At 47.6% G+C, this 21,330-nt stretch overlaps 1 protein-coding gene across 1 annotated transcript in view; it reads right to left on the bottom strand.

The window, feature by feature from the left end:
- Positions 1-21,330, bottom strand: part of SETD2 (SET domain containing 2, histone lysine methyltransferase) — a 50,854-nt gene that overhangs the window by 10,636 nt on the left and 18,888 nt on the right. Inside the window, exons 4-14 of the mRNA XM_065744981.1 lie at positions 19,951-20,082; positions 18,966-19,094; positions 16,324-16,447; positions 15,262-15,339; positions 14,863-14,960; positions 12,564-12,690; positions 10,856-10,990; positions 10,081-10,209; positions 7,934-8,569; positions 1,806-1,854; positions 658-856 (exon numbers count right to left, since the gene is read on the bottom strand). Of these exons, the coding sequence (XP_065601053.1) occupies positions 658-856; positions 1,806-1,854; positions 7,934-8,569; positions 10,081-10,209; positions 10,856-10,990; positions 12,564-12,690; positions 14,863-14,960; positions 15,262-15,339; positions 16,324-16,447; positions 18,966-19,094; positions 19,951-20,082 (1,836 nt within the window). The remainder of the gene's footprint in view (positions 1-657; positions 857-1,805; positions 1,855-7,933; positions 8,570-10,080; positions 10,210-10,855; positions 10,991-12,563; positions 12,691-14,862; positions 14,961-15,261; positions 15,340-16,323; positions 16,448-18,965; positions 19,095-19,950; positions 20,083-21,330) is intronic.

Raw genomic sequence — 21,330 nt, forward strand, 5'->3', positions numbered from 1 at the left:
TTGCCTTAGATCCTACTGAAGAGGGACAATGGAAAGCTGACTTCTGTAAAGGAGATTCCTTGGTAGTGCCTTTAATATGATCTCAAGGCTCCCTGAAACACGAGATGTGTAATATGTTCCTTCTCTTAAGGAACAAGGAGCTTTCGAGTAAAGAGAACACAGAAGAGAAACAGTGAAGAATGGGAACGGCAGAAGTGCTGCTGGGGTAACTTAAACAGAGATTGTCTGCTTTGCTAGAGGAGATTGGTTGGAGTTAGAAGTCCCATTTGGCTTGAGCTTGCTGCAAGCTGAATTTCAGAACTGTATGACTCAGGGGCAAGGGGATTGGCAGTACAGAAGGGCACAGGCTTAGGGACATGGTTTAGCAGGCATGGTGGTGATGGGTCGATGGATGGACTCCATCACCTCAGAGCTCTATTCCAACCTTAATGATTCTCTGAAGACCCCTTTACACCTTTGCTCACTGCTGCATGAGGGCCACAAGAAGTACCACGAAGACCAAGGTCCCCAGAGCCCACCAAGGAGCAGCACAACTCCAGGCACAACCGCTGCCCAGGGAACACAACTCGCCCCACACACAGCATTCAGCCAACACATTCTCTTCCCCATCCCTGTGTGTTTCCAGAGGCCACTGGGGTCGATTTCCCAGTGTTTTACCCCTGGCAGGGTCCAACTTGCCTGTCCTCAGGCCTCTTAGTGCCCCGCTCATATGCTGAGGCCGGAGGGGACAGTGAGTCTCGCCTCCTCTTCTTCTCCTTGCTCAGGCTCTGCCGCTCAGGGTCCGTGCGGCTCAGGAGGGGGTTCTTGGGTGTGGGAGTCTGATCCCTGAGGCCAGCTGCCTCTCTGCCTCGATCAGCTGTTGGGAAAAATGGGTAAAAAGAGAGAGTTCTTACAATTCAGTGTATTCCTAGCTCCCTCTCGGAGTTTCAGTGGTTCCTCTGTGTTGGCCGACAGAGTCCCCATTCAAAACAAATTACAGGTTGTCCTGAATCAGCCTCAGGACTGCAGTGTGGTTAAAATACAGCTTCCATTTTCATTTCTATTTTCAGACACTACTCCAACTTCTGAGCTGTTACCTAATGGATGAAAATGCGTCACTCGTAGCCCCTCCTCCCATTCTTTCAGCAGGAAACCTATTTCAGGCTCCAGATCTTAGCACAAATTTCCTGTAGTGCTCTGACACCCCAAAACCTGACTGCAAAGCAACAACCTCCCCACGCATACTGCCACTGACACAGAGTCCATACTGCAAGACACAGAGCTGGTGGGCTCAGGCCTCAAGAAGAAGCTTTCAGGTCACTGAAAAATCCCAAATGCTCCCTGGCATTCTTGCTTCCAGCCCCAGAGGTGGCTTCAGTTTTCACCCCAGGCTCCAAAGGACTCCTCTTCTTAAGAGCTTAAGAGAACAGCAGGACAAGATCCCTGCTGTGCATCCTGCTTGTGGGTCACCAGGACCACCCAGTGCCCTCCCAAGGGTTTGGTTGTGATAGCACCTGCTCTGGGTGCATCTCCATGGGTGATGCAGGTCCCTCCATCAGCCACAAGACCACCCCATGAGATCATGGCACAAAGCATAGGGAGAAGCCTCCACCTCAGAGCTCTTCCCTCCAAACAAATCTCACCTCCATTGCTAGCAGCTGCTGGTGCATCCAACATTTTAGGGGTTTAGGGACTGGTCTGGATTGGATTTAGGGCTGGGACACAGCATCAGCAGCTCAGCTACCAATTAGGAAACTCTCCTGACATCACACACTGGGAAAATTAACTCATTTTTTAGGAATACATGGGAAAATTTGGGTACATACCACTGCTCTCCTTTTCTGCTTGACTCTTCTTTGGGATTCGGTACACCTCCTATAAAACAAGCCAGAGGACAGAGTCAGGTTTTCAGTGAGAACACCCCTGAGTACACAGGGCTGCAAGAATCAGAACTCATCATTCTAGCAATTCAATCACAATTTTAACCCAAACACCAAAGAAGGGTATTTGGAAACAAAGTTTTAAGCAAGTTACTGTGGTGCTTTCTATACACCGTCCTTCATCAGCAATTTGTGTCTGTGGAGTCTATGGGGCTTCTGTGCTGAGCAGGGCAGCTGTTCATCAGGGACACCCCACTCTGTACACACCTGGATTTTGGCTGGGTGTTGCTTTGCTAAGCTCCATTTTAGGTGCTATGTCAGTGAAAGGTGTGACATCACTTTTAAAGGCTGAGTGCCCTCCTGACATCCCAGCAGCTCTGAGTTCCTGACTCCTGCTCCACGGCAGCAATGCTTTGCTTGCAATGTCATTTAGTGATCAACAGCAAAGTCCAAACTGGAGCAAAGCCACCTTCCATTAATCCTTTGTACCCAACCCAACAGCAAAGGCAGCAGCAGCACTGCGATGCCTTGGGGGGAAAAAGCATCACACTGCCTTCAATGCAGCAGCAAAATCTCCCCTAATTCAGGGCACGGATGTTGCCTGTATGATTCCCAACCCTACATGATCTTTATTTTTAAAGAAATACAGCGATGAAATAACACCAAGTTCAGGTCTGAGGATGGCAAACCCCTGCCACCTTCCAGCTCACTTTGCTAAGGACTCGAGAGAAAATCTCAGAGCAAAACCAACTATTTTCTCTCAAAATATTAACTGCCAACCTTTATTTTATTCAAGCTGGCTGGAAAAGGCACAACCACTCCACGGGGCTGCCCAGTTGCACCATGCTGTATCAGCAACATGCCCACCTCCAGCACAACAGTTAATGACAGCCAAGCTTGAAGCTTAATTCTACTTCTACTGTTCAAACCTAACCACGTGCACCGTGGGCTAAAAAGCTGAACTTTCTTTTGGTGAAATAAATGGTAAGAAATGCCACTGCGGCCCAGTCACAAGGCACAGTCACCTCAACAGTGCTCCTGTAGGTTGTAAAATGTGACTAGCTTTTTTTAAGTAGGGTCTAATACCTATTTTGGTTATGCAAGGAGGGCACATCCCTGTGTCTGTTCAGCCCCAGGCATGATGGTTGGACTTGATGACCTTGGAGGTCTTTCCCAACCTCAGTGATTCCATGAGTGGGCATGGCTTGATGGCAGGACCAATGACCTTGATGGTCTTGTCCAACCTTAACGACTCTGTCGTTCTATTTTCTCTCTTTCTGCCTTGAGCTTGAGGCTTCCACAGTCTCCAAAGCACCATTTTTCCTTTTCTTTTTTCTTCCCTTGTGCACCACCAGCCCCTGAAAGCTCATACTCAGGGAGCAGCACGCGATGTAAGTGAAGCTGCTGGGTCCACACCATACTGGAACCAATGAGCCAGCCCAGACTGCTGGAGGACAGAGCAGCACGCAAGAAGAGAACAGACGCTGTCTGAAACAAAACTTCCCAGCTCCAAAAAAGGATTCTCCTATTAAACAGCAGAACATGCAACATGAAACTACTGGAAAAAAATAAAATAAACACAGATCCTAGCTAATTATGAACTGCTGCATGGCAGCGAGGAGTTTATTTCTGGATGGTGGATGCGGAGTGCCAGGGTCGGGCTGGGGGAGAGCAGATGCAGCAGAGCCTTTGGAAGAGCAGCAGGCAGAGGGATGTGTCAGCAGCGTGCTATGGAGAGCAGCTGGTGGCCAAACAGATGCTCTGAAGAGCCTGGTTTATTTTGGGAAACGGAAGCTGCTCGCTGCTAAATAAATCAATGGGAGCGCCACAAGCAGAGTCCAAAGGGCTCTGCACCTTTGAGAACCATTTTTAATGAGTTACATGGAAAATCAGATACAGAAAGTAAAGCAAAAGGAGTGTTACAAGCATAAGAAAGGAAAATAAAAATCCCTGCATGAGGCTGCTGGGTGCACAGGTGCCATCCTTGAGCCAAGAGAGAATTACCTCTAGTTTCAAAGGACACAGTGCCACACAAAAAGGAAGAATGGAAAGGAAGACACTTCTCCATTAGCTCTCACTTCATTTTGCTCGATGGCATTGAACTGGAAAAATCCAGCTGCTACAGGGCAGAGAGGCTCATCCCAAGAACGTGCCCAGAGAGCTGTACATGCTCCATCCCACCCCTGGAGCTGTGCAATGCCAGGCTGGCTGGGGCCCTGGGCAGCCTGATGTAGAGGGAGCAGCCAGCCCGTGGTAGTGGGCTGGAACTGGGTGACCTTTAAGATCCCTTCTAACCCAAGTCATTTTCTGACTCTATGATCTCCAACCCTGCACACAAGCAAGAAGCTACAGGACACTGCTGAGGTAATAAGGACTGACCTCAAAGACTTTATGTAAAGACCAAAAAACCTTCGTGCAAAGCAACAGCCTGGCTGCTCACCAGTGCCTGTTGTCTCCATGAACTGCTGGAAGTTGTAACCAATGCCAAACATCCTCATTAGGGCACGTGATGCACGTGGTGGGATGGTAGCCTGTCACTCTGGGATGGCTGTGTGGTGTTTGACTGGGATCTGCCATCCCTACTGGGCCAATAATTATGCTCACAGAAAGGAGAAGAGAAAGTTCACCTTACCACAGCCAAGCAGTGAGGATACCACCTTAGCACTGACCTGCTAAATAGTTACACAGCCTAAAGAGCTCAGCTAAAACCCGAGGTCATGGATGGGGCTGTGAGCAGCTGGGCTGTGGGAGGTGTCCCTGCCCATGGCTGCATGGGATGGGCTGTAAGGTCCCTTCCAACCCAAACCACACTGTGACTCTATAACTCCTATCCAGCTCTGGTTCTCTAAAGGATAGATTTGAGATGCACAGACTGCAGAGCGTCACTGGATGTCTAAGGAGTGGGACATGGAGCTGTAGGACCTGCAGATCAGCTTTAGGGAAGTGGTGATGAAACCCAATGGGCAGACAGCACTCAAACTATCAGTACACTTGACACCAAACGTGCTACCTGCCCCTACTGAGATTTAAACCTTCAAAAGGAGAAAAGCCTCAGGGCAGGTCCCTAACAGCTTAAATTCCAGCCACCAGAGGCGTGCACATCCCCTTGGTGGTGCCAACCCTACTGGAAAAGCGAGGGTGAAGCTGGAAGATATTTTGAGATTCCAAGAGCACCACAGCCCTCCACCATCTCAGCAAGTGTTGTTCTGCTGTGGGTCTGGCTGCTGTCCTTGAGGCCTTACCTGCACAGGACCACAGCACGATCCTTGGGGTGCAGCTGGGTCTGATTTCAGCCTGGGGAAAGAGCTCACCACATGCTTGGAGAGCAGGGCACACGGGCACAAGCCCAGGCTGAAAACTCCTCCCATGGGATGGGGTGGGTGCGTGATGCAGTGGATGTGTGACAGTGGCATTGCTCCTTGTGGGGCAAAGAGCAGCCCTAGGAGCCAAGGCAGCTGGCCTGTGTGTAGAGGTATAGAAAAAGGTAGCTCACTTAATCCTTTCGTGCCAGGGGTCGGGATTTTCCCAGAGCGACGTCCATTGGCGGCAATGGACGCACCAAAATAACGTCGGCATCACTGAGTTAACCACCTCTGTCCTCTTTTCACCTATTACACTGCTCATGCACCATCCAGCTTCCCAACCATCTTCCTGTTTCTTCACAGCACGCACGCTACGTTCTCTCCCTTCTTCAGCACGGAGTTGAAAATGGAGTTGAGAAAAGGTGACACAAGGTCAGCTGGTGATGTTAACAAGCTCCTCGCTGACCTGAGAAGCTGGATGGAAATGGGTGAAATTACAAAGGGGGTCATCAGAACCACTGGAGAGGACAAAGCTTAAGTCCCGAGGTTTCAGACCCCCCTCCCAGCCACCCCAGCCAGCTTCCTTTGGTCATTTAGGGCTGCGCCATCGTTAGCATTGGGCAGCATCCCAACAGGTGGAAGGTGGACAGAAGCAGTTAACTCAGAGTGCCACACGTGGGGATGTGGTTTGCAGGAGGAAAATGATTTTTTTTTGTTTTTGTTTTTACAGTTCTGCTTGGCTGAGTACATCACAAACACCCTCACCCCGAGCACATGCTGCAGTGGGTTGGGGGCATCCTCACGATAATAAATCCCTTGCAACAGACACGAAGGGGATGCAAGTCCACATCCCAAACTGATGGCTGAGGGCTCCCACTGCACCCAATCTGAGCTCCTCCAGGCTCCAGAGCTAACACAGGCTGGGACCTGGCACGTGGTGTTAGCATGACAGAGGGAAGTTCCCCACTCCATGCAACTTCCCACTTTTTTCAAGTGCTTTTGAACACTTTTTGTCTGCTGCTTGAAGTTTAAACACAGCAGCACGTGAGAACCTCTAGCTGCACAAGTGAAAAATGGTGTGGATGGTCCAGAGCAAGTGAATCTCCAGCACAGGACAGGAATTAGCTTAGCCCTCAACTTCAACAACCCCAAGCATTTGTGCTGAACGGGAAAGGGCTCTGTCTCAGTGCAACCCCAAATTTAACCCACAAGGCCCACACGAGGAGTCTGCAGGTTACAATCTAGAGAATATCACAGATCCACTTCGTATAGAGGAGAGGGGAAGGAACACCAAGCACAGCCTAACTCTTCTACAGACAGACACTTTAGTTCATATTTCATATGGTAAAGGCCTACTTCCTCCCCCAGTTAAAGATTATGCTCAAACAATTCTGCAGAACTTTGAGAGTATGAGATTTTTCTGAAAAAACTCAAGAGATTAAGGTAAGATTTCTCTTCAGTAAAACTCCAGATATGTTTCATAAATGTGAGCAACTGCACCTATGACAGCTATACAACACAAGAGGAGGTTCAAGGACTCAAGGCTCACTGTGTTTCCTCCATCTATGTGCACATGGTACTGCATTATGGGCACCACTCATTTTTAACAACCTAAATCACTGTGCATTATCCAATTCAATAGGCAAAGAACTCCTGACCCTTCTGATGCACTGTAAAATGTAAACGTGCTTAAGGATTACTAATTAAAACTGGACCTCCTTGTTTGGAGTGGTAGGTAGCTGCAACTCAGCTGTGGGGCAGTGGCACTGGGAAACAGCAAGGGTCCCTTTTTTCTCATCTGACTTTGGTGATGTTGGTGGGGACAGCACATAAGAGCCACAGGAGTGGGCACTGCCTTTACTTTGCAGGATCCTCAGCAGACACTGCTTGAAAAGCAAGGCTCCCACCCTCCAAGAAATATAAGCCTACAGAGACAGCTGGTGGACAAGAAGTTCCCGAAGACCTATTGAAACCCCCCAGGAAATACCTCAAGCACTGAGTGGCAAGTTAGAGAACTGTGTCCTCAACCTCATCCAAGATAACTGCTGGCTAAAGATCAAGTGGCCAAGAAGGCCAGCTCCAGTGCTCAGTCCTGGAGAAGGCAACCAGTAGCCCTCAAACCAGTCTCTTGAGTTATCTGCTCTAAGAAGTAAAATGGTTTTTAGTTAAAAAGCAGCTACGTTTAAAGGCTCGGATTAACATTCAAAAATACCAACTACAGACATCCAGAGGTGAACCTGGGATAAAAGCTGCCACTAAGAGCATGGAACTTGCCAACCAATGGTTTCTGGAGGCTTTCTACATTGCAGATGTAAAGCAGATGTTTGCAGACCAGGAAACACTGATGATCTTCTGATAACTTGATTAACTCTGAAGGCTAATGGTTGGTCAGTTTGTATCAACACTGATGGACACTGGGCCATGCAAACCAAAAATGCCTGCGGCCTTTTTCTGAGCAGCTGAGAACTCAGAGCTGCCCTCCCTCTGAACAGTCTAAAAATTGTAACTAGAAGGGTCAAGGCATCTTTGTGGGGGCCATACTCATCTGCTCCTTTCAGCGTGCAGCACAGAAAAACTGGAAACCTACTGTGAGTCACAGACAGGGTAGCTTACAATGGAAGGACATATATAGAAAGCACCTGGAAAAGATCCTCATGTACAACTGGCAATCTCAGCTGTCAAAGTTTACCAACAAGCACGCACCTCAGCCCTGTGTGTTGCTCAGCAAGGGCAGAGGTGCTGGAGATGCAGGTGCAGCAGGGTGCTTCTTACCTTCAGGTCCTTCCAGCTGTCGAGCAGCCTGCTGGCCAAGTCGCTCACATCCACGATTTTGTCTGTTTGCTCTTGGCTCCTCTCGCTCTCGACGTCAGATACGCCTTCCTCTTCATCCTGGGACGGCGTTTCCATCGTGATGGGCTCCTCCAGCTTGGTGCCATTGCTCTCCTTGACCTCTGCTTCAGGCTCAGCCTCCAGCTCCTGTGGCTTGCTGCTCTCCACCGCTGTGTCCACGGCCGCTTTCACCTCCTGCTGCTGCTGCTGCTCCTCCGACACCTCCGTCGGGGCGACCTCCAGCTGGTCCAGGTCCTCTTTGCCTTCCTTCCCCTCCAGCTCGCTGGTTGTATCCGAGATGGCACTGTCCATGCTGTTCTCACTTATGATTTTCAGCCTCCGAAAGACCAGTTTCTTGGGGGTGTCCGTGTCTCCTTCAGCACTCTGCTTGGCAGAGAGCTCCGGCGTGTTGAGCGGTGTGTGGGCGCGCGACGTGTTCTCGCTCGAGTACCCATCGCCTTCGCTGAGCTGTGGGATGGCACTTTTGGTCTGGGCCCAGCGCTGGATGATGGGAAGCACCTTGCTCTCCTCCAGCATGTTCTTGGTGGGTATCGGCAGCAGCTCCAGCGTCTTCATAATCTAACGGCAGAGAAGGAATCACAGCTGTTAGGGCTGAAGGATTTACAGCTCTCTCCCACTTGGAACGATTCACCTTTCTCAAGAAATAACTGTATCGGTGTGAACGGGATCATAAAATAGAATCACAGCATCATTAAGGTCTCTAAGGTCACCGAGTTCAACCCCAACCCACCCCACCATGCCCACTGACCACGTCCTCAGTGCCACAACCCTACGGTTCTTGAATACCTCCAGGGATGGTGGCTCCATCAGCTCCCTGGGCAGCCTGTGCCACTGCATCACCACTCCTTCAGAGAAGTTGCTCAGGCACTACTTACAGTCAGCCACAGCCATTCCCAGGACAACCAGCACAGCTCAGCAGCCACTGGTCAAATGGGCAGTACGTGGCTGGATAGGCAGTAAAGAAAATCTCAAGAGACTTCAGAATGTGTGCTACGGCTTCAGCAGCTTCTCTCTCAAAACCAGAGCCCAAATCCCTGACAAACTGTCCTTCTGAAGCAAGAGACAGCCAGGCAAAAAAAAACAACCAAAAAAACAAAGTGTGATCTGACCCTTATCATATCCTCACTTGTAAAGAACTGCACAGATTTTAAGAGAATATTAAATCCATAAAAACCACCAGACTTTAAGTCAGTGTGGTGTGATCAGATGCATCAAGGGTGGAGACAAAGCCACCAATGACACAGCAACTCTGATGCCCTCTTAACACTTGTGGAGAGCAGATCTGGCTCTGAGAACAATGATGCTGAGTGCCTGAACCTACTGCCATGCAGCAGAGGCCATCAAATACTAATCTGAACGGTGTGCTGGATGCTTCTGAAGAGAAGTATGACTGCCAAAGCTGGCCTGCCATCAATGCCATTATTATATTATTAATACTCTTCAGGAGTATGGGTTATGAGGCAGTCAGACACAATCCTTCTTGGGATCAGAAAATGAGCATGGCACAACTCATTCAGAAATGCTAAAGGAGAAAAACCACGCTGAGCTAAGGAAGAAGAGCTGCCAGGCAGTGCCACCACCTCGGGGTCACGAAGCAGGAGCTGGTGACAGGATGGGCACCCTGAGCTCTGCTTTCTGTCTTTGGATTCGGGGCTGGGCACAACTCTCCAAAATCCACAGCAGAGCTCTGTAGGTGCATCTTTAGGAAAGGAACTTCCAGATGTATTTTGCATGCAATCCTGAAGTGCATACAGAAAACAGAAGTATTAAAGTTTCACTTCAGCCCATCAAAGCAATACTCAAACTGCCTCTGCAGTTCAGTGTGGAATAAATGAAGATCCCTGCCACTGCTGTTTAATTCTGGCTCATGTCACTAACTCAGAAATTGAAGAAAAACCACAGAGGCAAATTCCTTCCATGTATTTAAAACACCCCTTGAAGCAGAAGTTTCAGGCTGTGGCTGCGAGGATACCTGCAGTTTGTTTGCACCAACACAATACTTCTATCAAAGGCATCAGTGAAACACCAACGACAGCTTCAAAGCTGATGGAATTAAGGCAACCACTGACCTCCAGCTGCAGCTTGAGGTTGTTGGCAGTGCTTCCCCTGGCATCTCCCAGCTCTGTCATCCAAATCCAGAGCAGCGACAAGCCGTGGCACTCCAGGAAGGACTTCAAGCAGGACTGCGAGTGCGTGTTCTGCGTGGGCCAAAGTTACACAGGAGGGTCAGCAACTCAAAAACTACATTTGTTTTCCACATCTTAAGGTGGCTAACTGCTGAGCTGGGTGGGTGCTACCTCTAAGACTCACTGCTAGAGAGAAAGCATACGAAGCAGAGAGCCAGGCCAAGATCAGCACGTGTCTGACACAACGCAGCTGGTAAAGGCTGCTGGTTTGGGGGCAGCAGTGCATGCAGCAGAAATTTACAACCATTAATGGGTGAGTGGCTCACTCTGAAGAATAAAACTTCACGAGGTAACATGCTACCCTATAAGCTGGCTGCAGGTGACTTGCACTGATTCAGAGGAATTCAGGATAAGCTCGGAGATATGACAGCTCTTATTTTAAGCTGACAAACTACTCGTGTACATTCTGAATTCCTATGTAAGAGGAATGGCTTTGCTTCTAGAAATGGGCGTTTTACAATGCAGTTTCACCAAGCACAAAACCAGGGCAACCATTACACATCATCTACGAAGGAAGCAGAGCTGCTCAGCTCACACGTGGGGAGCTGGCATCACTGAGAGCCCCTTTTCATCCTGTTTTCCCCTTCTTCTTTGAGTGATAGCTACAAGACATTGCTTTCCCAGCAATTCCATCCCACTCCAGCCTGGAGCTGCTCACCTGGATGAGTTTGAGGCAGGTGAGCTTCTGCTCCAGGGTCTCGATGCGCACCATCAGCCGGGACAAGCTGAGAACTTGGTTCTTGTCTGAGAGCCCCTCCCCGTTCTCCAGCAGTGCCTCCAGCTCCCCATCCACCTGTGGGGAGGACAGCAAGCCACAATCAGGCCACCCTACATGATGCTAAGAGCTCCTTCCCTTGGTTCTGAGAGTCCCTCCCGACTCATTCTCACATACAGCAAGACAGAAGTCTGGCTTTAATTTGACTCAGTTTGGTCGGGTCGCTTTTATCTGGAATATTACAGCTTTCATTCAGCATTGTTTAGACCTGAAATACCATACAGAAGTGCAGTGTTCCCACCAGCTCTGTTTACACCACCCCAAGTGGAAGGCACAGAGGGCAGCCTGTCCTGTAACCGTACCCGCACGCAACACCAAGGCATCCCCAGCCCTAACGAGGGCTAATGAATAGCACATTTGAGATGTATATATATACACCCATGCCATGTGCAATGTGCTCCGCAGGGGAATTTCCAAGTGTGTGCCCAAAATGCTTCTGCTTGGAGGTTTACCTTTTCACATAGGAAAACAGATGTGCTCCAAATTGCTTAATTGCAATGATTCCTTAAACATCCAATTCATACTGATAACCATAGCCAGTCGCTGCATCACTCGCCATGCGGACACTGATGCACCAATCTTCGCTCTCTGGCTCGCTGCTCAGTGGCACTAATAAGCATGTTAAAACCACTTACAAATGACTTCTGACTTCCTGGCTTCCCGACCCTCGGGATTTCAGCATGTGAAAATGGAGCTGGCATTTTCCACGGCAGCACCTCCCAAAAGAGCAGGTAACAAATGCTATTGGTAGGAACAAGGCATTCATTCCTCAAGCAGAGATAAATTCTGTTTTGTAGGAGGCAAATGGAGTGCACACCGCTTCTCCCTGAGTGTAAAGTGCTCCTAAGAACTCCTCCTGACTTTTTTCTGCAAAGCTCCCTGCATCCATAAACCCATCAGTGCCATTCAGTGCAGGGAACAGGCTCATGTAACCACTTGTAGAGGATTACATGCACGAGGAGCTATAAAAAGGCTTTAAAAAGACTGGATTTCAATTCCTTATTTCATTCACATCCAGCTGCAGACACAACTGGAGCTAACTCAGACAGAACACAGTGGGTGTTCACACTGACTTGCCTCTAGGCCAAAGCAATTAGAGGTTCAGATTTCACATCCCAGCTCCGGGATGGCAGCATTTTAGCTGTCCAATTTCAGGTAACGTCCTCAGCAGTGTTGCATTTCAGTGACGCTTAGAAATCACACAACACAACAGAATTTTGAAGCCATGTAGAATTCAGGATGCTCTTCTTTAAATGGGTATCAGTGACATCGAGTGCAGCCACAGTTCCTCCCTGTTGGCACTTTGGTCTCAGTAATCCAGAGCACATATGTAAAACTAAAGTACCAAGAAAACACAAGTGTCCAGGGCCCTCCATGAAACACACCCATGGAGACTGAACTTCGAGGCTGCTTGGAGGCACTGACCCCAGAGAAAGGCTGTGAAGGTGACCTGAAGGCTCCACAGAGAGCCATGCCCTGGGTCAGCTCTCTGATGCTGTCACTTTTTCAGGAAAAATCAGAAAAAGAAACAGAAAAAAAGCCAACAAAACCACGACCAACAACAGATCAGACATCCAGGAATCCCACTCACCGAATCCTTCTTACGGGAGCGTTCCTTCTTCATCTTCCCCCCTGCAGCCCGGATGCTGACCCTGTTCTCTCCTCCCAAGTAGCCCCGGCAGTTGGCTGAACCACAGAAACATTTCTGAGCTTCTTTGCTGTTTGGGGGCAGAAGTAACACACAGTTAAATAACGAACTCATAGCACTCACCGTCGGTTGTTAAATCTCAATCCCAATACTGCAGTGAGAAAAGACCATTAACCACACTGCCCAGACACTTCTCTTCCTCTTTTCTTTCTATTGCTTTTTCAAATTCCTGCTAAGCAGTTAGAAGAAAACATGGAAAACGTTCACCATCCCATCTTCTCAGATGGTATGCACTGTCTTGCAAACCGAGGCTGCCCAGACTCAACTGGTACTTTACCAGTTCTGTGCTTCTTGCAGAAGAAAGGGACAGAGCCTTGATGCATGGCGAGGCCTTTCATTCTGGCCCCTAAAAAAATCAAATAAGCCCTTCAATTCTTAAACTGCTGCTGTGATTCCCTGTTGTTTCCACAGAAAACCAAAGCCTGGTACAGTTCCAGGCCATCCCCAGGTCAAGAGGCAAAATCCAGAAAAGAAAAGGTTGGAGAGTTGGGTCCACTAACCTCACACTGCACCTTGCAATCAACCCAAATGACATGGTGGTGGATGCCCAATCCCTGGAGACATTCCAGCTCAGGCTGGACAGGGCACTGAGCACACTCGTTGAGCTGTGGGTGGCCCCTATTGGTTGCAGGGGATTTGGACCAGATGGCCTTTTACAAGTCCCTTCCAACTCAAATGTTTCTATGATGATCCTATGATAAGCCAAAATTGCTTGAGAGCATGGTTTATGACTGGCTTGTTGGGCATGGCGGGGATGGGCTGATGGTTGGAGTTGGTGACCTTTCCAACCTTAATGAGTCTATCATTCTGTGTAACATGCAGAACTGAATGGAGGAATTTGGCTGTGCAGTACCAGCAGTAAGAAACGGAGAAGCTGCAGTGTCTTATACAAAGCAGAAGCTGAGATGAGGAAGGAGACCCTAGAGACCAGATCTAGAAAAGTCCAGACCTCAAGTACAGGAGATACCAAGTCAGCCAGTACAGCAAAAGACCACACCAGGTGGAAGATGAGTGCTGTGAGTGGCCACTTGGAAGGAAGCTGGGCTGATGCACTTGGCCACCTACCTTAGGATGTGACCCCTAGTGAGGCCCAGCCCCCACCACGCACAGCACTTGCTCCGTGACAGCTGTCATGGGCTGATGCACTTTTTGATACGGAAATTCAAGCTGACAAATGTCATCTGGGGATTCTAATGAGCTATCAGGCCAGGTACTGTCTCATCTTCAGAGATCTGGAGGTTTTCAACAAGAGTAGAGGTGGCACTGAAGGGCACGGGTGAGTGGGCACGGTGGGGATGTGCTGGGCTTGGACTTAGTGACCTCAGAGGTCTTTTCCAACCTCAATGATTCTATGGCCTATGCTTGACTACAACTTGGAACAGAAAACTACATGGTAGTATGTGACATTTTAGCATGAATCAACCTATAATATAACTAAAACTCAATTCTGATCCTTCTGCTTACACTGCTGCAGAAAGCAGGATAAAGAAGGAAAACGAAGAAACACTCATTAAAAAACAGTATTTGTTAAAGATGCCTAGGGATTATACAATAGACTTACAGCTAATCTCATAATTGCACGTTTCAGGACTGCTAGATGCCATTTTGTGCTAATCATGTTAAAGAGAGTGAAATACTTCCCAGTACACCTGGATGAGCACCAATGGAAAACACTGAGCTCAAGTGCACAGAAGAGAGTGAAGCCCACGCTGCAGTCTGCACACGTGCAGTCAGTCAGAGAAGGAATGTGCTATTTGTTGGGCTTTTACAGCTCTTGCAAGTATTTGCTAAGTTGTAAAACAGTAGTGGGTGGGAAAGAATGAAGAGGCTTTATTTAAGAGCGTGGCAAAGTCTAAAGCTCAGGCAATTAATAGCTAGATTGAGGAAAGAAACAGAGCATTATCTGGGAAGTCTCCACTAGGGAGAGATGGTATGAAATGGAAGAGAAAGAAAATAAAATGATAGTGGAAAAGATGTTTTAAATAAAACAGAAAATTCCTCTCCCAACCTCATCTGTTTGAAACAGAGAAACAATCCAGGTAGCACTTCATGCAGCTGAATTCCCATTCATTTCTGACTGTTCTGCTAGATGAGGCTCAGCTTTGGAGCAGGACTTCTTCATTGCATCAGCACTCAGAAAAATGCACTTGCAACACCTGAAGCAGAGAGAAATGGCACCTACCCGTATCTCTGGAACTGGTAATCAAAGGTCAGCTCGGAGCCTGATGGGACCAGCTTGGTGGTGAAGAACCCAACTCTGAGCTGCCCATTCACAGTCCACTAAGGCATGGAAAAAAAGTGTCAGTGGTTATTAAAACAGCCATGAAATAAATTTTGCATGAAATAACGAGACTAACTCTTCACAAAGCAACAGTGATATATTTAAACTTTGCTACCTGAACCAGCCTTACTTGCCCATTTCAAAGGTGGCTGCTTACATCTGACTAACAAGAAGCTACATTAAAAAAAAAACAACAAAGAGACACAAAGATAAAGGAGAAATGCCTTTCACTTGGAGCTTGCTAAGTCACAGGACAGTGAAATGAGAGGCAGCAGCAGCAGCTTTGATCCAGCAGTTTACCTTTTGTGTCTCGCAGTTTGGTTCACAGCTGTGGTTCATAAAACGAGAGCAGTTTCCTTTCTGGGTAGCATCTATTATCTAGAAAGGAAAGAAACAACAAATATAACACAACAGACTGCCCTCCCTAGGCACGAGGTAGAAATATTGAGCAGCATATCTGGGAACGCAGCATGGCTGAAGGAGAACACAATCACTGCAGAAATCATCACCCTTTCCTCCTTCATCACCAGCATCATGTTAATTAGGAGAGAACAGATTTTATAGGGATAATAAGTGCCCCCCAAAAAGAAGAAAGTGATATGTGGTTCTCAGTCTTCATTACAGATTGGTTTGGTGGGGATTCTGACTTTGTAGCATCAGTTTCTGACCCTTTGATATAAGGTACAATGAATATCAGGGCCGGTGGAGCCTCACGGACTATGTTTTAATGGGAAGATTGCTCCATGGATCACTGTGCTCTCCTTTCCTTAATTGGACAAGACACCTCTGTGCTTCCTTGTGATCACACCACAGCCCCATGGCACCTACCAAATGTGCTTACGTGGAGGGCAAAAAAAGGAAAAAGAAAAAAAAAGAACTTGGGAGTATTTTTAGCTCATTTACTGTAAAAATCCCAAGACCCAAAAAAAAAATCTCAACAGAAGTGATGAGCAGAATTGGGTATTGCATTTCTATTTATACTCCTTGTTCCCAATGAGCCAGGGCTCAAGGTTGGCAGTGCTGCAGCTCTGCATTACAGCTCCATCACACCACAGATGCAAACCTGCTGCTAAGCTGAAGCACAGATTAATCATTAAGAACCACAGAAGCATACTTGCATAAACTGGAGAAGTAAGGAAACTTGGATCCCTGTTGATATGTTTTCTAGAATGGACTGTTTTGTTAAAAAACAAAACAAAACCAAATTCAGCTCTAAGCACCTCACAGAGGTGTGGTTTCTCCCAGCAGACCCCATCACTCTATCTTTGGGGGACACTGAAGGGCACTGGGTGCTCACACTGAGCTGGGCTAAGCCCAGCAGCCAATCTCAATGCCCAGCATTTAGGAGGGCTCCCTGCTCACCTCATCATTCTTCAAGGCCATGAAGTAGTAGTGGATGTTCTTATTGCGGGCATATTCCTTCACACGTGCCTTGAACTCTTTGTGGTCCAGCACCTCTCCACAGTACTCCAACACAAAAGTGTTTCTGGAAAGCACAAAGGGGAAAAAGCATCACTCAACAGTGAGCAATTAGAATGGAAAAAAACTGCTACTGAGACAAGCTTGTCCTTTTGGTACAGCACTCTACCAGCTTTAATCTCAGGCAATTTGGATTAACTCAGCTTTGACACTATCACACCACCAGGAGCGTCAGCATGGAGGGCACAAAGGCAAGAACAAATGCTGCCCTTTGAGCACTGATTGTTCTCTAAAAGAATAATACTTTGGGGGCAGAGGAAAATAAAGAAGATGAAGGGAACATGCAGCTGGTGGATGGTTTTCCTAAAATGAAATGGAAAACCTGTCTGCACCTTGCTGACACAGCGGGCAAAACGAGGGATGGATAAAAAGCCCTTTTTCATCCTGTCTTTGAACCATCCCCAGCCAGGTGGGAGTGGTCTCCTTCTGGCTGCATCACCCCTTGTTGGCTTTGCGAGCCCTCTGTCTGTCTTCTGGTGCTATGAGGGCCCACAGCAGGTTGTCCTCTCCAGGACAAGCTTTAGCTCTGCAGCAGTTCTTCCACTCCCCACAACTCTCTCCAAGTGTCAGATTTTCACGCACAGAAACAAAAGTCACATTCCAGTCAGCCCCAGACTTAGATCTACTCAAAGCTGAGTACTTCTCTTATTGAGGAGTTCATACACACAATTGCAGCAATTACCTTTGCTGCTCTTGTATTCACTGACTGATTTCCCCTTTTACTCAATATGGTCCTCACATGGTTGTTTTCATGTGGTTATTTCCTTCCCCTGTTACTCAGTGTACTCAAGCCCAGCACAGATGTGATGCTTGCTCAGGTGAGCTACTTACTGACAGCCACATCTTCAGCAAAATCTGCACTCCTTGTCTTCCAGATTCCTTAAAAACTTTCCTTAAAACTGGGCCTGATGCGCCTGTAAGGGGCTGCACCACTGCCACTTCAGTTGTCATTGCTGCTGCTTCACAGGAGCCCTGTACGTGTATTATTTGTTAACAACAGGACTCTCATCTTACAAGTGTAACATATCTGGCAAACCTGGGCAATCAGAAGCCAGAAAGCACCACAATTTTCACTCTCTTTTCCCAGGGAAGTGGTGGAGTCACTGTCCCTGGAAGTGTTCCATGGAGATGTGGCATGTGGGGACACGGTCAGTGGGCATGGTGGGATGGGCTGGGGTTGGACTTGGTGATCTCAGAGGTCTTTTCCAACCTCAATGACTTAACGATTCCATTAGTCTCACATATTTGACACAGCAGTAAAAAAAGACTATCCTAAGATCTATAGTTTTCCAGGAGTGCCAGAACCCATTCCCTGATTCCTCAACAGACATCTGTCTCCTTACAGAAGCAAAAAATCAGTCTCCACGGAAACACACTAAAATAATCCGAGTTACAGAAAATCTTTGCACAATTAAATTCTTGGCAGATTGTCTTAAAGCTCACAGTCCCTCGTGCACTTGAGACCGAGCAGGCTCACCATGCCCATCCCACAGCTTTCTGAAATGTAAATCAGAGCCTGGTGAAACTCCCAGTGCACAGCACTGCTTCTTGTGGCAAGGTGAGCACTGAGTTATCCTACAGAGTCCTTTGTTGTTCATCTGCTGATCTTCACAACTCATCTCTGCGTGCCCTGTGAGAATTCAGAGCGTACCCAGGCTCACACATACGCACTGCTGCTCCTTCTCTCGAGGCTTTAAAAGCTCTTCTTGCTGCTGTGATGATGAGAACCACCTTTGTCCCATGCCAGACCTGCTCCCTGCACCACACCTGCACGTGGACATGGCGCTACACTTCCTCCCTCTTAGTTTTGGAGCGCACCAGTTTCAGAACAGAACTGGAATCCCAGAAATACTGCATCCATCGTGCTGCCAAGCCAGGAGGAGGCAGATGGGTTCATCCACAGTGCAGCTTTGGTGTTCAGGACCAGGCAGTTTCTCTGTGCCAGACACTATATAACAGCATGCACCCAGGCACGGTGTGTGAGTTAAAGCCTGGGTTTAGCTAAATGAAGACAAGTCAGAACCAGATTGGATCTGTAAGCAACACCAGTGTAAAACTAGCACTCAGAAGTGCAGCAGTTACCTAAGGATATTCTAATGAGGGAGGAAAGGGCCCCGTGGGTTCTCCACGTGGAGAAGGAAGAAGACTCAAGAAGAGCATAAGCTTCGGAAGTGAGAAGAAAATAGACACAAAGAGAGCATGCTCCTCTTAAGCCAGGTGACAGGGAGAAGGGAACACAGTGAACACAAGACAAAGGTAGAGGCAAGCCTGCCAAAACCCTACTGAGAACCCTACTAAACTCAGATGGAAGAGGATAAAACCAGAAGGGGTGATCCACTGCTCAGTTAGGACACGTGCAGTAAGTAAGAGGAACACTCATCAGAGCATGAGGGCAGTATGTAAAATGGGAAGAAATTCAGTACATCTACTAGCATGAGTGAAAGTAAGACAACATCAGCAACTTGTTTTCCACGCACGAGGGAGTGAAACAGCACAACCACATCATCCAAAGGGCAAAAGCTTACGATGGGAGATCTTTGGCAGCTCTGAGCCCCCAGCCTTTCTTCTCAGTGAGGATTACTTCGACATCTGCATGCTGCTTCTTCTGGAAGCGTCGGTTGGAACAGTAGTCACCATTTGGGCACCTGGAAGAACTAAGAGAAGGAAATGGAAAACTCAGTTCCCATCGGGACAACAGCGGCAACAGAAACAGCTCAGATGGGAAACAGGCACCATGTAACAGTAATAAATTCAGTGTCAAACTTTCAAATGTGTTTTGCTATAAAAAGTATAACCATCTGACTGTCAACATGTAAATGCAGACTATTTCTGGAAAGAAGATAAATACATTTCCAATGCAAATGCTACCGAGCTTGTATGTCGTATAATCAAAATAGGTTGAACTGGCCAATTCTCTGCATGTTTTTATGGGTTTTCCTCCCAAGATCTCCCATTCCATTGTGCCTGGGCTAAATTAACAACTAAGGGCAGGGCTTCTGCCAGGTAACTCCTTCCTTTCCACCCAGCTGTATGACTTGTATATCATGCCTACGAAGCCCAGCCACAGGCACCCAGTTCTTGCCTCATGCTCAGGTAGGCAACAGCTCCCTTGGCTCTCAACTCCTTCCAGAAGGGGAAAGAAGTGGCCTGCATGGCTCTGGGGAAAGCACAGATGCACAAGGAGAAATGAAAGGAAATGAGTAACTCACAGAGAGTGAGTATGTGTGTTTCTGACTCTCTCCCCTCAGCCACACTTAACAGAGTTGAATTAAGCCTCAGGAGCAGAAACTCCAGGCCTTGGCAGTCAGTTTTACAGGAGGTCCCTAAGAAAAGTGCTCGATTTGGCAAACCTAAGGTCAGATGTGAATGCTCTCTGTAGGTTCTGAAGCTGAATCCACACCGGTCAGTGGAAACAGGAGCATGACGACAGCTTGTGGCCAGCAACCAGAAAATTCCTCCAGGGGCTCCCAAGGCATCAAGAGCACAACAGTGCCCAACTCTCCAACTCACCACTCGATCATGAGCAGGCGGTTCAGGCAGTCTTCTCCACAAGCAACCTCCCCCTGTGCTCGCTCTTCCTTGGAGAGAGGAGGGCATTCGCACAGCATGCGCTTAATATCCCGGTGGGATTTGCTCTTCTTTCTGTTGAAGACAGGTCATTGATACAGAACTGAGACATGAGTTGCGTATGGGAATTCATCTTTCATCAACTGATACTGGAGGGCATTCATTTGCTCTTTAGAAATTGGACATACAGACTACATTTGGACAAACCACAGGGAACCCCTGGGTCACCACAGTCACTGTTTGAAGCAGGAGGTGATGACTTTCTGATTGTTTCTCAGAAAGACATCCCGGGATATTTAGCTTTTTCTTACCCTTAATGTATACAGTTCAATTTTGCTAGCAACAACAGTTGCATACACACACACACACGTTCAAACACAGAGGCTGGACTGAAAAACAAATGCCAAGGAAGCCACTCCTGGTTTTTATAGCTAGATTTCTCACCACACGGTACAAATTATAAGGTTTATATTTAAAGGATAAGATTAGCCTCACTTGAAATACTATACATTAGTATAAATAATGCCATGAAGACAATCTCCAGAGTTCCCTTCCAACTTGCTATAACATCCCCACAAAGCCAGGAGAAAACGCATATTCTCTAATTTTAACATATAAATCACTGAAGAGCACACACATCATTTTAAAACAGATGTATTTTAATAAGGCAAACTGAATGGTTTAGCTAATTAAAACCTCTGTTTTACTGTCAAAGCTTTTACATGGGCACGAATTACCACAAGGGCTGCACAAAGAGTAAGACTTGGTTACAGGCTCATTAAGGACTCTTATCTACATGTTAAATGCAAGGGGAGTATTTTTTTGGCACCTATGGATCTTGTCGAGCTCTGATAATGCACCTGCTGCATAACCCCAAAGTTCTGAAATTAGGCTTTTCTTTTAAACATCCCCATCCTGGTCAATAATCCCACACTAAAGGATAATCTACAATCAGTACCCTCTGCTATTTTATATTACAACTGTGAGAATTAAACTAACTCGTCTGAGATGACAAATAATTACACACCATTACCCAAAGCCTTTGGAAAGGCACAGTGAACATGTGAAACTTCTCCCACAGCCTGCCATCCCTCTGGGGACACTGAACAGATGAGGACAAGCCCAGAGATGATGCTGCCACACTGCTCTGGGCTCTAACATGCTCTCACCATGCTCACATGAACGGTGAGAGACAGCAGCAAGGTGTGCAAATCCTGCCTGCAACCCTCATCACATGAGCTACAGGGGATGCCACAAGGATTAAGGTTTACATTCTGGAAGTGATTCTTCCCCTGCACTCTCCCACCCACAGCATCTCTCTGG

Source organism: Cyrtonyx montezumae, unplaced genomic scaffold (assembly GCF_038088225.1).
Source record: "Cyrtonyx montezumae isolate F1298 unplaced genomic scaffold, pur_monq_1.0 scaffold_32, whole genome shotgun sequence".
NCBI classification, from domain to species: domain Eukaryota; kingdom Metazoa; phylum Chordata; class Aves; order Galliformes; family Odontophoridae; genus Cyrtonyx; species Cyrtonyx montezumae.